Here is a 16838-nt window from a genome sequence, read left to right on the forward strand (position 1 = left end):
TTCCCAATTCCATTCACTCCTAAAGTCTTCTTTCTGAGGCAAAGATGCGGAAACTAACGCTTTTCTTGAAGGCACTAATAATTAATTACACTGCTCTCACCTCTCCTACTTTATTATAAGTGGATCCATTTTGTACATCCCAGAACCACCAGGCCAGGGACTGGGCTTTGCCATCTTGCTCCAGCAGAACTGTGAGCAGTAGAAATAGGGAAGACAGAGCATAAGCAGTACAAAACAGTAAAGATTTTCATGTTCTTTAATAAGCGAAGACCAAAGTAACACCTTCACAGCAGTGTGAGTATAGGACCACGTCCCAGAACACACTGTTTTCTTTTCTGGAGAAAAACAAAGCATTTCAGTATTTAAATTAGCTGTTTGTACTTCATAAACAGGAAGAGAGACTCTTAATGAACCTCAACTTCCCTGTGTTTCACCTTTTTCTAGAATAGGACCGAGGAACAGGTACTATAGGAAAGGATATGACCAGGATTGCCAGAAATCTTTCTTAGTTCTCATACAAAGTTGCGGGCAATGGCCAAAACTTTGGAGAACTCTCCTTCTCTCTGCCGCAGGATATAAGGGATGGGTGTTTTTATTCTAGTTCCTAATGGATTTCCGTTGTCTTCTATGAGAACCACATTGTTAGAATCAAACCTAGGTGTCATGTGAGGACCAGGCATCTTGTGTCCTACAATCAAAGCCTTCTTCTTTTCTCCTTTGATAGCCAGAAGGATCTTATCTCCTACTTTGCCAACTCCAGTCTTGTTATAGACGTGGATACACTTTGGTGGCCGGTGGTATGGCGCGTTTCCCAAGGCACTGTTGTCCACCACTCGCACACGAGTAAGTTTCTGTATTGCTCGGCATGCTCCACTGACACTGGTAAAAGACAGGAAAGAATGAGAGACACATCTCCCCAATAATCCTTGGGGAGTAAGGGCAAAACCAACACAGGATCTTGTCACTACAAAAACCACTCAGAAGTCGCCAGCAACAAATACATACCATACGGATGACACATTCACTGCACTCAAAGTGTTCTTTGAAAGCCAGATGCTACTTTGAGCTTTGCACACTCCACAGTAAATGTCAAACATAAGACAACCGTTCTCCTCTGAAAACACGACTAAAAGAAGGAGTGAAAAGTGGCTTGCATTTACTGCCTTCTTTTTTTCTTTTCTTTTTTTTAAAGCAACTGTGGATGATTCAGTTCAACTTCAATTTACAAGCAGAAAAAGAAATGTGCTTGCTTCTCCCACAAACAGCCTACAGGAAGCTAAGACTCAAGTCAGGCTCTTTCAATCTCGTACACAGTCCCCAGCAATTTTCTGACCAATCTCCTTTTCAGTGAAGTGCATGAGGTGTTCTCACCAATCTTATTCTGCTCCCAATGAGACCTCTGAGGTCCTGCTGTGGCTGTGCTAAGCTGCCACCAATTAGAATCACCTTCCTCCCCACATGGGAGGAACCCAGAGAGAAGCATCCTCTTCTGTGTCTGCTTGCACTGTGGGATTATCAGGGGTAAGAAATAACAGGAATACACCGCATGGTTCTAAATTAGTAGATCTGACTTTGAATACACTTGAATACGCTGAGAATTTAACTTCCCTTTCAGCAATGGCTCTTCTTTTATGACACTCCATCCTCTGCCTGCCAGGTTATGGTTGCACAACAGAGAAGGCAAAACAGCAGAAGCTGGAAAGGAAGAGTATTGCCAAAGGGAGAAAGGTGAAATCTAGGCTGGACAAAGTCTAGAAAGCAGCAGTAGCAAACTGACAACTATGTGTGTGTGACTGCCTGATTACTGCTAGACAAGATAACTGCACAAGGTGGGCTTTTCTTCTTATTTCTGACACAGTCTCATGGTGGAAGCTCCCACGCCTAAAAGCAGGCTCACCACACAGGAATGATTTCCCAGGTCAGGTCGTTGACTTGCCTTCCAGCAGCAGTACTCCTCACCTCAGGGTCTTCACCTCCTTCTTACTGTCAGCACGTATCCTTTAAATATGTGATGGAGGAGCCCACAAGAAGAGGTGTGCTGCTGGATCTTGTTCTTACAAACAAGGTTCGGGATGTGAAGGCTGAAGTCAGCCTTGGCTGCAGAGCCTATGAGATAGTGCACAGGATCTTATATGGAAGAAATAGGGCAATAACCAGGATTCTGGTCTGAAGGCCTGAAGTCCTGGACTTCAGGAGAGCCAACTGGGATCTCTGCAAAGATCTAGTTGGAGGTATCCTGTAGGTTAGAGCACTAGAAGGTAAGGGAGGCAAGAGAGATGGTTCAAGCACCACTTCCTCCAAGCTCAAGATCAGTGCATCCCTAAGAGTAAAAATGAGGCAAATGTGGCAGGAGACTCACGTGGATGAGCAAGGAGCTCATGTTAAAACTCAAATGGAAAATGTAGAGCACGTGGAATATCTGCAGAGTTCAGATCATGTCCCGACTGCCAGGAACCTGCATCTGTTTGGGTTCACTTCGCAATCTATGACATCTATGATATTTTTCTTGTACTATTCTTTCTCAATTAGAAATACCATATCTTATGCTTGATTTGCTCCGAAGCATCTCTTTCAACCAAGAAAATAAAACCAAAAGCAGGATTTGAAAATCACCTGAAGTGTCGCTGGATGACTGAGTTGCTCAGATGGGTTAAGGAAAATCCCAGTCTCCTCTGCAAGAGAGCCATTTGGATTCTGGTAAGCTGCCCTGTGTGAGAAATAAGAGAATGATGAGCATAGTATTTTTTTTACCTCCTTTTTCTTATGGCAGTCACACACTTGAATCTCAGCAACTCTTTATACATTTGTAATTCACAGCATAAAGAGTTCTAATAGCATCTCCAGCGTGCTACAAAGCACAGCAAAAGCCCCTGCCTGAATTCAGTAGAGAATATAATTCAGATGCTTATACTATAAAGCTGAGTTCAGTATCCCCAAGCTGCAGTCTTCTGTGCACAAGGTTAAAGCCTCTTCTGTGCACTGTGAACTGTATAAAACAAACAAGTTTGAGAATTTTGGATGCAAACAGCTTCTAATTTAGAGATTAGAGTGACCAGTAAAAGCTACCAATGTTGCCTACAAGACCAGGCAAAAAGCCAGAGATGTTCTGCTGCTGACTGGCATCAAAAAACAAGCCGCTAGACAAACGCAGCTCAACCACCAAGGAGGGAGTGCCCTTGTACATACACAAGCTGTTAAGCATCGTCTGGAGCCCAACATCTCACCTCTACCAATTTTGCTTTGTTCCAGCTGCCCAGAAGGAAAAGCTTCCCGTGCCTTCACAGTGCTTGCTCAACACCAACCAAAACACTACCCTGAGCACAGCAGAACCAGGTTACAAGGCTAACCTCTGAGATGACCACACCCTCTTCCCTAACTGCATCCCCAGTTGTTCCCTAACCCCATTCTGTCAAACCAATCAGGACAAGCCTGCTGAGTCAATCACAACAGCTTATCTGATCCCAGCTCACTTTGCCAGAGGTGGATTAGGAACAATGATCCAGGCAGCTGTGGCAGCACATCCGCAGAGGAGGTTAGCAGCAAGGATCCCGATGCCACCCTGTTTCTCACCTTAGCTCACACAGAGCTAAGACTTCTCTCTGTGCAGCTTGCTGTGTGACAATGCTCACCTAGACCTTGGCAGCATAACCAGCATTTGCCCTGCTTCTCTCGCATCTAAACACTAAAATTATATGGAACACTTATCTCTCTCTGCTGGTATTGAGTATAAGGCCAAAATCTGCAAAATAGTTTGGCTTTGTTTTGCTTTTTAAACAAAGCTGACCTAACTTCTCCATAGAGCACTCCCAAATACACAGCCTCGGTTGCTCTTATTACAACCAAGTAGAAGACAGACTCATTTTTCACGTTCTCTTTATTCTTTTTCCCCTCAGTGTTTGCTTACTCAGGGACATGTGAATGTTTTAGGGTTTGCAGCTGTCCTACAGAGCAAGCATTGCTGACAACAGGATGAGAAGCAGCAGAAATCTATACCACGGCAATTCTGCAGCAGCACTCCCTGAATGAAGCATGCATCCTCCAATACCAGACAAACCATCTCAGCTGTCACCCAAGCAGGTTTGGAACAAATAAAAGCTATAATCAATGCTTACATTTAGTTGATAACAAAGCCACATTTCTGTTGGGTAAAAGATGAAGCCTCCAGATGACTCAGGGTATCCGTTCTGAGCTCACCGCTACCACTCCCACACTAAAACAAGACCCCAGAGAGGCTGTATCTTTGCAACAGTGCCTCGCCTAAATATGCAAGCCTAACAAAAACAAGGCCCCGCAGTATTTACAGTGTCACCAGCTATCGAGGCCTGATTACCTGGCCTTGCTGCTAGGATTGCTACACAACTTCAACTTAACTCCCTTGTTGTAATCCTACACCCTGTGCCAGCAGGGAGGAATGCCCACGTCCTGTTCTGCACACAGGTGTACTGTTTCCCAGTGCGAAACTCAAACCCAGGGTGCAAAAGCGCTCCTATTTCCTCCAGCAGCACAGCAAGGCCTCAGAGCGCACCAGAAGCCCTAACCTAGCAGCACTGCAGAGTCGGCCTCTTTACTGTCTCGAAGGGGTATGTTTTGGGGAGTCCACCGTTGCCTCCACAGCTATGTAGGGCTGAAAGAGTCCTGCTGGCTCTGGAGCCTGGGCTGCAGAGCAGGGACGGGAACATGCTCTGCCCACTGTCAGAGGGACAGTAACACCACAACCAGCTCAGCGTGCTCAAGGCCATGTGTCAGAGCCCCAGAGTGCTGTCTAACCTCTGAACTCACTACTCAGTCTCAGGAGGAGTCACCTCTTGTTTCCACCCTGTGGCAGCAGTGAAGTTTTGAAGTTACAAAACTTCTGAGTGAAGCATCAACAGTTTAAAGTGTCCAAGGACTGTTTATTTTTCCACATGACTCAGTATCCCTTCACTGCTAGGAATTATTCCTCAGTACATTAAGATGTGTCATAAACTAAGAAACTTTGAATGATTGATTACTTGGAATGCAGCATCCTGTTCGGAATTGAGTAAACAGAATATTTTCAATGTGCAAGAAGGTTCAGGGCAGAAGGAAGAATGCTTCCGTGGCACGAAGCCCAGCATGCAAGGAAGGGTGCAAGTGGGTTTCTGAACAATGAATCATACCCCTAATTCTTCAAACAAGCTAGTTCCCCTTCCAGAAACAGCTGACCCTTTGGGTCTGGTTCCAGCACTCCTCAGCCTGGCCCAGTTCTACCTCATTCCCTCCGTGGCTGGGAACAGGCACCCGATCTCCTCTACCCTTTGTTTTGCCCTCTGCAGAGGAGCTAAGGCCAAACCAAACTTGCAAGGGCAAAGAAGTAATTCAGTGCTGGACCAGCACTCAGTGCTGGTGCCAAAGGCTGAATGCTATTACTGAGATGAAAGCCTTCTCCTTTCCAGAGATGATGTTGTCTCACACCTTCTGAAGAAGGCTGTGCTTAGCACATGCTTGGGGAATGCACATGACCTAGGTTTGCTCCCAAAGGCGGATCTCTGATTATGGTCTCTTATCCAACTTCACTGCTCAGAGTCACATGGCAAGAGTATCCCCATAACCATCAAGCATGAGCACATGTGCAGGAACTCCTAGGCAGTCTGATGTTGGTATTGCCCAGCTGGCGGAGGAGTGCACCCTGTCGTAACCTAGACAGGAAAAACAGCACTGCTGCTTTGCATTTAGTTACTAATATGCTCTTGATCAAGGAATTATCTTGGAGGAGACTTCTGGAGGTCATCTAGTCCAACTCTCTGCTCAAGGAGGATTAACTTCAAAGTTGTTCTATACTAGGTAAGAGTAGAATTAAACAGCACCTCAGTTCTAGCAGCGGCTCTATCTCATGGCTGGAAAGACTCGACTTCTTGAAATCTTAGAGGCACTTGGCTTCATCCTGCTCCGCAAACCAGTTAAAACTTCGCACAGGCTTCAGGCTGAGTTCAGGTTCTGAAAAGTGGGAGAAGTCTGCTAATCAAATACTCACCAGGGTGACCCAATTTCTACTTCACTGAGTCAGTCTGAACACGCAATAACCTGCTACGGCAAACACTCCCTTCTCATCTCAAGGACCCTTCAGCATTACCACATCCAGTGCAACAAGACTGACATCAAGTTCAGAAATCAAACCACAAAGGGACTCTTCATCAGTGTCACACTCCTGGTAGTTATTTACCCACCGCACCATTTTCAAGTGCCATATTAAAGCTACTACCTTCACCACTTTCCCAGAAGATGAAAGAAGTGATTTGTATTTACCACAGGTTAGAGTGGTTTTTGAATGGAGGAATTCTGGAAAATTTCATCCCAGATAACAGAAACGGGACACATATAAGTTGCATAAAATACATGCAAACACACGAGTAGACCACCCCAGGGAGCTGATACGAAGCAAGGACATCCTCCAGATAAAGAAGGCAGAATTGCATGCTTTAAACCCACGTCAGGACACACAGTACTAACAAAGGAGTCTTGTGTCCCCGCAACGCTCATTCCCATCACTTCCCTTATGCGGGCTCCAGCATTCATGTTAGTCAGCGCTCTTTGCAGCCTGACTGCATGAACGCTTGAGCAAGATGTTGCAGAACACTGGCACATCTCAACACACTTACATTGGCAGAGAACCTCAAGGGATTCTGACAGGAGGAGAATCTCTTCCATTTCAGCAGAAGAATACAAATGCATTTCACAGCACTCAGCATGAACCTGCTCCACTAAAATAGTCATGGGAGCACTAAGAACATCTTTGTCTGAACACTCAACGGAACACTGAAACAGCTCTGACCAAGTTTTATATCAATGGCGCGCAGCCTAAAACCCAGTCAGGATGTCGCTCTTACCATGCCTGCATCCTAGAATAAAAGCACTTTCAAATAGCGCTATTAGCCTGCAATCCACTATCACTTTCCTTTTTAATGAGAAGTCGGAAATGACATTTGCTCCCTGTTCCCCCTTGAAGACCCGTAGTTCCACAATCATTCTGTTATTTCAGCTAGTAACTCACCCACTCAAACAAACAGGCCACGGGGAGAATCAATGGATGTGCAAAGCAAGTCCTGAGGCCAAGCAACCAAAAGCTGCTTTCAAAATACAAAATGAAACAGGAAAAAATATCCTTAACACCAGTGATCGGATCTGAACTGTCAAACAGCAGGTGCCAGCATTCCAAGAGATGAAAAAAAGAAGTGCTCAGGGCACCACAAAGATTTGAATTGCATCTGTCATCCATCATTAAAATGTAGGAAATAAATCCAAGACAATATGTGCAATGCAAATACCTAAACCCCTACTTGAGTACTGCGGGGTTTATTTATGGAACTTCTGCCAGGGTGCACTGCAAGAGGCAGCAGAAAGTTGTAGGGTCGACCCATTCATGGCCATCCTTGTAGAGGAAACAATGTGATTAAGGGCTTGGGTGTGTTAAAAATACACAAGATACCCATTACCGAGCCATAATTGGTTTTGCACTAATGACAGGTAGAAAGGCCAAATTCACAAAGAGGAATTAAGTCTTCATGAATTCCATTTATGAATAGGATTAGCTATTAATAAACAGGATATTTATTGATCCAAGTTACCAACAGCAACTCACTGCAGGTACATCTGCTAACAGCCCTCCAGTGAAACACATTAACCTCATTCGCACAATCAGGAAAAGCAAATAAGAAGAGCTCAATACCTTTAATGGAAAACTTTAGTTATTTTAAACATCCAGAAGTCCCAGCTCTAAGGTACTTACATCTGTTCCAGTATCCAAGCACACTAATCCATTACATACGTGCATACTCACAGTGCTGTACTAAAACAACAACGGATTGTTCCTGGTGTATCTTAGAATCATAGAATGGCCTGGGTTGAAAAGGATCACAGTGATCACGTAGTTTCAACCCCTGTGCTATGAGCAGGGTCGCCAACCACCAGACCAGGCTGCCCAGAGCCACATCCAGCCTGGCCTTGAATGCCTCCAGGGATGGGGCATCCACAACCTCCTTGGGCAACCATCAGGAAATTAAGCCACAAAAAGAATTTCCTAAGGTCAAAGGGGGTCCCAGGAGCACTGATGTGGTCTGTGGGGATGAAGTCGAAACCTTTTCTTGTGAGGGTCTTTTGGAGTCACATATAAATTGAGAGGTCCACCCGCAGTCCCCTAACTCACTGCTACTATCTCCTTTTGGTCGCATCTCTACTACTTCTAAAAGCACTGAGGTCTCAGAACAGGACCGCAGCCATCAAGCCACAAGCCCACATCCTGTTTGCAGCCCTAACCTGGGTGACCGAGTCCCACCCAACAAGGTGTGATCACCAAGCAGAACGCACTGCAGTGTGAAGGCAGGGAAAGGGAGCCAAGCAAGGAGAAGGTGGGGAGCAGCGGCTCAACTACTAAAAAAAACCCATCAAAGAAGTCAGGAAGCACTGACCTAGGTCAGCTGTCCACAGAAAGATGAACGATAGTGGCTCCCTTCAAACAGAAGGGAAGTGCTCCAAAGGAACGTATCGGTGGCTAAGCAGCAGAGCCCAGCCTGCACGCACACTTCCTGAGCCCCCACGCCACGCCGCACTACTTGACCACGCTGCACCTGTCAGGGCACAGGAATCCCGCTTCCACCGCCCCATGTGACTACTCAGACCCATACGAGCCTAATCCTGGCAGCGCAGCCCCGAGAGAGTCCTGAAGCGCTCTGGAGAACACAGCGGCCGTGCACAAGCAACACAGCAGCCTCCGTATTGCCCCCTCCCAGGCTCACGAGGGTCGGCAAAGGCGGCATCCGCACAAGGCCGCAGCCAGGCCCGCACAGAAGGCCTAAGATCAGCGACCTCCAGCACCGACGGCGGCAGAGCAGCCGCTCCCACACGACCGCCCCCGGCCGCCCTCCGCCATACCCCACCTCCCCCCGACCCCACCGACCTCCCCCACTCCCGCCGCACACCTCAGCGGCACCGCGGCCCTCCGCCAGCCGGCAATACGCATGCGCGCCGCGCCGCTCGCCGGCAACACGCAGGCGCGGCGCGCCGCCCGCAAGCCCCGCCCACCGCTGTGCGGCGCCGAAGCCACGCCCACTCGAGGCCGCGCCCCGCCCCGAGCTCAGCCGAGCCGAGCCGGCGCCGATCGTTCCCCGCCGTCGCGGCGCAGCGCAGCGCGGTACCGCAGCGCCCGGCGGGGCGGCAGCAGCGGCAGCAGTTCGGGAGCCCGTCCGCGCCTGACGCCGGGTAAGCGGTGCGGCATCGCGGGGGGGCGGCGGTGACGCCGTCGGGAATGGCTCGGGGAAGGGGGGAGGGAAGGAGGGCGGCGAGGCCGGCTGGGGCGGGGGGCTGCCATCTTGGAGCGGGGAGAAGCCCACGGCAGCGCCGTGCCGCGCTCGGGCAGCGAGAGGTGGGATTCCGGCCTGCCCGGGACGGGTCCCGTGCCGAGGAGGGAGGACGAAGCTGGGACCGCGGGGCTGTCCGCTCCCGTCCCCTCCCTGTGTGCCCGGCCCCGCGTTGGCCTCGCGGGGTGTTCGCTGCCCGCCGCTGCGGTGCCTTCTGGACGGCCCTGTGTGCGCCCCGCCCGTACGCGGGACAAAGCTCCGCGGGCCCGGGCTGCGGCCGCACCCCCTTCCAGCCCCCCGCGTTCTTAATGCTGCCGGTGCGCGCGGAGCCGAGCGCTGGGCTCGGAACCGACTGCGGGAGGGCTCTGTGCCCGTCAGGAATAATAGCCGTGCTTTAAGGACGTGGAGCCCATTGACTGCATTCAGCTGGCAGGGCCCTTTTCGTACCGGGCTCTTTTGCGGTCCTTGTGGGCCGGGGCCCATCTACAGCTCTCACCTGGGCGTGGATGCAGCGTGAGGGAGATGGGGCTGGGAACGGGCCCTGCTTGGGCTCAGGGCTGTGCTTGGTTGCCCCAGGTTTGCTCTATTTCCATCCGTTCGGTAACCTTGTGTGTTCGGAGGGTGTCGGTTTTCCTCTCGGGAGCGTTACTCTGAGCCTTGCAATGCTCCGGTTTCTTCTCCTTTGACCAGAGCACGGTGTCACTGTCCTGAAGCATCTCGGGGTCAGGGGTTGAGGCAGCAAAAGGAAGGTGCTGAGCTGTGTGCTGCTGTTGTCTCCTTCCTTGGGCTTTCACGGTATCCTCAGTCATGAAGCAAAAAAATGGGCTGGGAATGTGCTTTCTTCTGATAAACATATATGCAATAAAATAAGACGAGCTTCTCGCTAAGAACAAGGGTGTGAAAAACATCTCTGTGAATGTGAGACCTGCAGCAGAAGCCTGTGCACCATCGGCCTGTCTTTCCTGTCTTCTAGTTGTGCTTTCAGTGAGCCAAGGGCACCAAGTGGGGCCCTGCCAGCTGCCCACATTGCCTGCTGCACCTTTGGCATAGTGGGTTTGATCTCGGTATGCATCCCTTCCATTAGTGCCCATCCTTGTGATGGGGTTTGCGGGGTGCTGGTTCTGCTCTTGGTCAAAGGAGGCCCCTGTGTGGGGTGTTGTGCTGCCTGCAGGCAGTACGATGTAGGGATCCGATGGCGGATTTGCATATCAAAGCATCAGCGGGTGCTGTGCTCCGGTGATGGAGGCAGGGATGATGGTGGGGCTCGCTGGGGACTGCAGCTTCCCCGGGGCTTTTTTAGTGCAGAGATGAAGTGTGAGAATGGGGATATTTGGAGAACGTGATTGTTTCCAGGTCTGTTAAAGCCTTCTTTAATTAACAGCTGCTTTCAAGGGGGTGGGAACAAAGAAGAGGGGCCACACTTCCCTCTCGGGCCCAAAGCCCTTCTCTCCTCCTCCCATCGGCACCTGCCCTCGGGTGAGTCTGTCTCCTTCCTGTGCTGGGCTGCATCTCTGTCCCCATGGCAACCAAGCCGGAGTAGCCTTCCCCTGTGGCACCGGGTGTTGTGCTGCCCTTCAACAGCCCAGCCCGTGGAGGGACATGGAGGTGCCTTGCCCCAACCCAACCACGCGGTGCCGGGTCTGGCTCGATGGCGGAGGCGGCAGGGAAGGGAGCGGCTGGGCTGTGTCCGTGGGGATGCTGCGTGACTCAGAGGAAGGCCTTTGTCTGGTGTCAGAGCAGTGCCTCCCGCTCCTCCCAGCTCCCCCGGGGCCTTGCTGGAGCTGAGAGGGCAGAAAGCAAGTGCTTGTCTGCGGGCATGGTTCTGTGTTCAGCCCTGGTCAGTGTGCTGGCTGCAGCCACTGCAAGCAGCAGTTTTCATCGTTCTTTTTTGCGCTGACACATTGTGAGCTCCAGTGGGGACCTCTGGTGCTGTTGGTGCAGCCTAGCTTCTGTCCCATGCAGCCCCAGGCATGTAGGTATGCTTGCTGGCTGGGTAGCACTGGTACCTTGTGCTCTGTATGTGATGGATGGATTCCTGATAAATAAGAGTACATAAAAATCCAGGAATGATTTTTTGGAGTGTGTGAGTACACACAGTGCAAGAGAGAGAGGGCAAGATTCGTGGTGCTGGTGCCAGGTCTGTGAAGCAGAGGCTTGCAGTGTGAAATGGCTTTTCTGTCAGGCTGCAGGCCTGTGGTTGGCACTACCTCCTTGCTCTGCTCTCCCGGCCTGGAGCTGGGCGTCTGCCCTCTGCTCCAGATACAGATCAGCTGCAGCAGGCAGAAGCTCCCTTACAAATTGTGAGATGAGAATGATTTCCTCTGTGCGTCTCTGCAGCATTTGCTCCTTTTTGCTAGATTCTCTCTAAGTGAATGCAATAGCTAAACAGTGCTGCAAATGCTTCCATTCTCCCTGCTGCTCCTGCATGTCACAGAATCATGGAAAGGCTTGGGTTGGAAGGGACCTTGAGGATCATCAAGCTTCAACCCCCCTGCTGTATGCAGGGTCAGCAGTCTCCATATCTAATACTAGACCAGACTGCTCAGGGCCCCATCCAACCTAGCCTTGAACACCTTCAGGGACAGGGCATCCCATGTCAGTGCTGCTTGCCTGCCCATCTCCCTGCTCTGCCTCCACAGGATACCAGTGCTCTCTCAGGGCTGGGTTTGTAGAGGCTCGGTGCTGGCAAGGTGGGGATCCTCCTGTCAGAGCTCTCAACATCTTCCAAGCTAAGGTGTCTTGTCAGCACTGGGAGGCAATGGCTGCAGGCAGGGCTCATGTCTGGCTATGCTTGCTGTCTTCGGCAGGTGTTTCCTCAGCATCTAAAACCCAGCAGCCACCAAAGAACCCCTCTTTTTCCATGCCTGGAGAAGTGCCTTGTTTTCCCAGTCCTATTCTGACGTGTGCTTCTGCTCCTCCCTCTGGAGGTGCTCCTGCTAAATTCCTTGCAGACCTCAGCTCTGGGACGCAGACAGTGGAGCTCTAGCTTGCACTTGGTGCTTTCACAAATTAAATAGGGGCCGTTAGTAGGCTCTGTCTCTGGTCCCTTCAAAGCCAGAGAATGAGACAATCTTAGTACTGTCTGTTACTTAGTGGAAACCCAGATGGCTGTAGGTCTCACCTCATGCTTCAAAGTAGTCATCATCATCTGGTATCTCCTGCTTGAAGGTCAGCGGAGCCTTGTAGTACTGCAGGGCTGTGGAGGGCATTTGCTTCTGACTTGATAATAAATCCAGAGCCATGGGTGTAGGGATGATCTTAAGAGATGCATCCCTCAGCTCTTTGTGAACCACTGGGCTCTGAAGGCTCTCAGGTGTTGCTGGTGAGGCTGACATCTTCTCCAGGGTGACTGTGTTCTCAAGCTGGTGATTTGGTTTGCCTGGGCTCTCTATACTTGAGGCATAGACCTGCTAACAAATTACTGTGTGTCTGTTAAACTACAGTAACTGCCCAGGGGTTCGTTGTTACTCAGTGTAGAAAGGCAGCTCACTTGACGTTGAGTTGCAACATTGTGAATCTGGAGGAAGGAACTTGTGCTGGACACAGATCAATGTGAAGACTGGCTGCAGCGGGGAGGATCAGTGCTGCTGGACAAAGCAAAGAACTGGCTGAGTGGAGAAGAGCAAATGCAAGGTGACATTAAGTATGAACCCTGTCTTCACCTGGAACAGAAGGTCAGGGGTGATAAGGGATTTAAGAGGAGTTAATTTGAAAAAGTGAATCCAAGCACAAGTGAAGTAAAAACAGGTGATGACTGTTTAGGTCAATTAGATGTGATCAAGTGGATGAAGCCTTATGAAATTCACCTGGGTACTTAATAAGCTAGAGCAGTTTTTGTGTGGTGAGCAGCCATGCTAAAGAACACCTAGCAGAGGGGGATCTCAATGTTTGGTACCTTAATGTATTGAGAGAAGGAATAGGGCTACAACCAGATAGTCTAAATAAACTGGGATAAATAGCTGAGCAGCTAGTGTCTGTTGTGCTAAGAGAATATGCTGATTTAAAAGGCCACCAGTGCATTTTTGTTTGGAACATACTGCATCACATCAGTCAGTTCCCTTGCCTAGAAGGATGGCTCGCCTAGCGGCTGAGTGGGGGCGATGGATGTGATAGATCCTGACTTGAGTCAGCCTGTGTCACTGACCCACGTGTCAGCCTCATAAACAAATGGGGAAAGGGTGGGAGATGTGAAGCATCCTTCAGCTGGATGCACGACTGGTTGAAAAGCTGCATTCAAAGTGTGGGTTGATAGCATTTCTCTCTAATAGGAGACCCTGCCTAGGGCAGAGGCAGGGCTAGGGGAAAACATTGGTGTAACCAGGATTTGTGAGTTGGATGAGTTAGCTCTTTGCTGGGGAGGAGGCACACATAGTGCAAGCCTTGTGCCAGGCTGTGTTGGGAGTGTCTCCTCTAAGGTGCAGGAAATAATTACTGCTGTTCCTGACATAGATGAGGGATTACTGATGGAACAGGCTCAGATCCTTGGAAGGAAGATCTTGAAGATCTGTGAGGTTTCTGTATCTGTCTTGGGTTTTGGTTTACTGTTTGCTTGTTTTGCTTTTTTATAACAAACTGGCAAATAGCTGGATGGACCTCAAAGTGAAGAATCTCACCAGTAGCCACCAGGGTAGAAGAGGCCTTCTTAGTTTATGTGAGATATTTGTTACCTGTAAAGGAAACAGTGCGTAGCCATGGGAATACAAATTCTGCAGGAGGTGCTCAGGAGACTGATACTAAAATACTCTTATCTAAATCCAGTGTCTGTGCTCAGAAAAGGATGTTCAAAAATTGAAGAGAGCTACACAATCAGAGCTGGAGATGAATCTTCATGGTGAGAAACATAAGGAGATCAATCTGTTTATCTAATCAAGGAAGAGATTAAGGTGGGACTTGGTTATCCTACATAAGCATAACACATCTTATGACTGTGTGTCATTAACTTGGAAGGGTAGTGATGCCAGGCTGTAAAGGATAGCAAGGAAAATGCTGGACTGTGATCACCTTCAGGGCCACATAGGCAGCTGGAGGCCCCATCTTTGCCCCTTGCTTGCAACTTGTTACCACTTTCTCAGCACACCCTGCCTTGGGTTTGCAACTCCTGCCTTGCTGTCTGTGTTAGCCCTTTCCTTGGGACTCCTCTGCCTTCTGAGGAGGCACCTCTGAAACAGAAAGCAAGCATTAGCCTGAGCTCAGCTAATACACAGTGATGCCTTTTGCACACTCTCTGTGCACGTGCCCCTCCAATTGTTCCTTTCCACTCCTTGCCCCAGCCCATCTGTCTCTTTGAGTGATAGACCGCAATCCCTCCCCTTGTGGCATTTGGCATCATTGCCAAACAAATACCCTGGAGTCTCCTCACCACTTTCCAAACTCACCACTGGGGTCAAGGATGAATAAAACTGAACATCACCATTGCCTCTGGTCCTGGCCAGCCTGCAGGCCTGGGCATCGTCACCTGTGGCTGCTCCTGTATTGAGGTTCACTAAGTCAGTTTCCAGTTTGAGAGGCAATGTTTCTGCCATAGCCCGATGGACAAACCTTGAGAGGGAGATGGGATGAGATGCTGCAGCAGATGGCTTGCTAAAATCTCGCTACATCCGCGACTTCCCTTTCACCCACTAACGCTGTAATGCTGTTAAAAATAAAGATGATCCAGTTTGCTTGATGAGGATGTATCCTGTGTAAATCCCTGCTGCCTAGAGCTCACAGCATCTTGCACTCTCATGTCTTCATCTTTTATTCTCGTCTTTGATAAGGGGAACTTCAAAGCTAATGAGTAGATAACTCCTGACTGTTGCTGCAAGTCAGGGGAAATAAATGCTTTGATGCATATTGGGGAAAATCCCCCCCTCCCCCAGCACGTCACTGCTTTTTTGTGCTTCTTTTTTCTCAAGTGTTATTCCATTTGGATGAGAACAGAATTTGGTTGTGCAGGAAATAACCTCAGTAGGTGTTTGTGTTTGTTCTGGGAAGCGTCTCCTATAGCCAGAGATGCTCAAGGAGAGATAAATGGAGAAGCAGCTGTAGTTCTCTTCTGGTGGGCATAGGGTGCACCTCTGCAATGGATGAAGGCACGATAATATTTCTGGTGGTGGTGATGTTTCATCTGGGTCGTGCCTGTGGGTGCATTAGGTGCCTCCTTCAAAACACCTACAGTCTTCTGGCTGGCTTGTGTGGGACCGCCTCCTTTGGTTGCTCTACTGATACATTATTTTGGCAAAAATGCTCCAGCTTCTCAGTCTGGTTTCTTCTACCACCTCAAAACATCTAGAAGCTGTTTTGCCGGTATAACTGCACACCCATCAATATACTTTTGCCTGTGCAGACATGTTTATCACTGGGGACTTTGCCTCTGTCTGAGACCATGCTGGAAGGTGCCTGGGGCAGGCTTGGTCCAAAAGCTCAGACAGGGAAGAGAAGGGAATGGAGCAGTTAAAGCAGTGGAAGTGTCCAATTCTAGAGAGTTTCCATAGTGTGTGCATGACTGATCTATTGGTATACTGAAAGCAAGTGGCTGGTAAACTGGAAAGAAACAAAACAAATAAAAACACCACAGGTTTCAGATAAGGGAGATTTGCTGTTTGGGTTGTGGTATGCATACTCAATTGTTTGCACTGCATCTTTTGTAACAATAAAAGGGATTTTTAGACCTCTTTGTGAAGGTAAATTAGCCCATCTGTGCAATAGTGCAGGCTGGGCTCATGTGTTGCAGCTGATTGGGTGCATGGACTGGAAACACCCAGCCTAGTCCCGAAAAGTTATGGAGTACTGTGAGCCTGTCTGATCCACAGCAAGTGTGACTGCCTGCTTTCCCTCTGACCCTGTCTTCCCCTTCTCCCCCTCCCTATGTTTTTGGCCTGCCCAATCACCCCTATCAATCTGTCATTGCCTCACAGGCTTCTGGAGCATTTCTGAAGTTGTTGCTGCCTAGATGCCATCCTGCACTGCTGGTTGCACTGTCTCTTTGCAGAGCTGGTTCTGGTAGCCCCAAGCAGAGTTTTGGAATAACACCAGAACAACTTCTACACCTTTTACCCCTGTGCCAAGGCTGGCCTTGTTATTCCTGCTCTGTATCCCCGCATACAGGTTGGTGAGTGTTCATGTCTCATTTTGCCTGCAGGAGCCTTGGGCAGGATAAATTTCAGAGCTCTTCAGGACAAGCATATTTTGTTTCTTCTTTCTTACTCCTTGAGAGAGAGAGGGGAAAAAAAAGTCATTTGTGGAAAAGAAATGCTTCTGGGGTTCTACCTGGCATAAAATGGCCTGGGTTGAAAAGGACCACAATGATCATCTAGTTTCAACCCCCCTGCAATGTGCAGTGTCACCAACCACCAGACCAAGCAGCCATACCACAACCCCATCCCTTGAGAGCAGGGAATGTACCCTGTCCTGACAAGCCAGAGCATTGGTCTTGGATGGAAGACCAAACTAGCAATGACAGAACTTGATAGTGCATGATGCTGCTCTCCTGGATATGAAGACAGCAAGCTGCTCCAGTGAATTAATGATTTGGTCTCCCTGGGAGGG

At 49.3% G+C, this 16838-nt stretch overlaps 2 protein-coding genes across 4 annotated transcripts in view; one reads left to right on the forward strand and one right to left on the reverse strand.

The window, feature by feature from the left end:
- Window positions 1–244: 244 nt before the first annotated feature.
- On the reverse strand, window positions 245–9018 carry MRPL14 (mitochondrial ribosomal protein L14). Its single transcript, XM_072332457.1, has 3 exons — window positions 8934–9018; window positions 2614–2707; window positions 245–879 (listed from the first exon to the last, which is right to left on the reverse strand). The coding sequence occupies exons 2-3, from the start codon at window positions 2685–2687 to the stop codon at window positions 513–515; spliced, it is 441 nt and encodes a 146-aa protein (XP_072188558.1). The 5' UTR covers window positions 2688–2707; window positions 8934–9018; the 3' UTR covers window positions 245–512.
- Window positions 9019–9079: 61 nt separating this feature from the next.
- TMEM63B (transmembrane protein 63B) overlaps window positions 9080–16838 on the forward strand; it is a 37713-nt gene continuing 29954 nt past the window's right edge. For all 3 annotated transcript variants that reach the window (XM_072331468.1, XM_072331470.1, XM_072331469.1), the window contains exon 1: window positions 9080–9213. The gene's annotated coding sequence lies outside the window, so the exon portion shown is untranslated. The remainder of the gene's footprint in view (window positions 9214–16838) is intronic.

Source organism: Excalfactoria chinensis, chromosome 3 (assembly GCF_039878825.1).
Source record: "Excalfactoria chinensis isolate bCotChi1 chromosome 3, bCotChi1.hap2, whole genome shotgun sequence".
Taxonomy (NCBI): Eukaryota; Metazoa; Chordata; class Aves; order Galliformes; family Phasianidae; genus Excalfactoria; species Excalfactoria chinensis.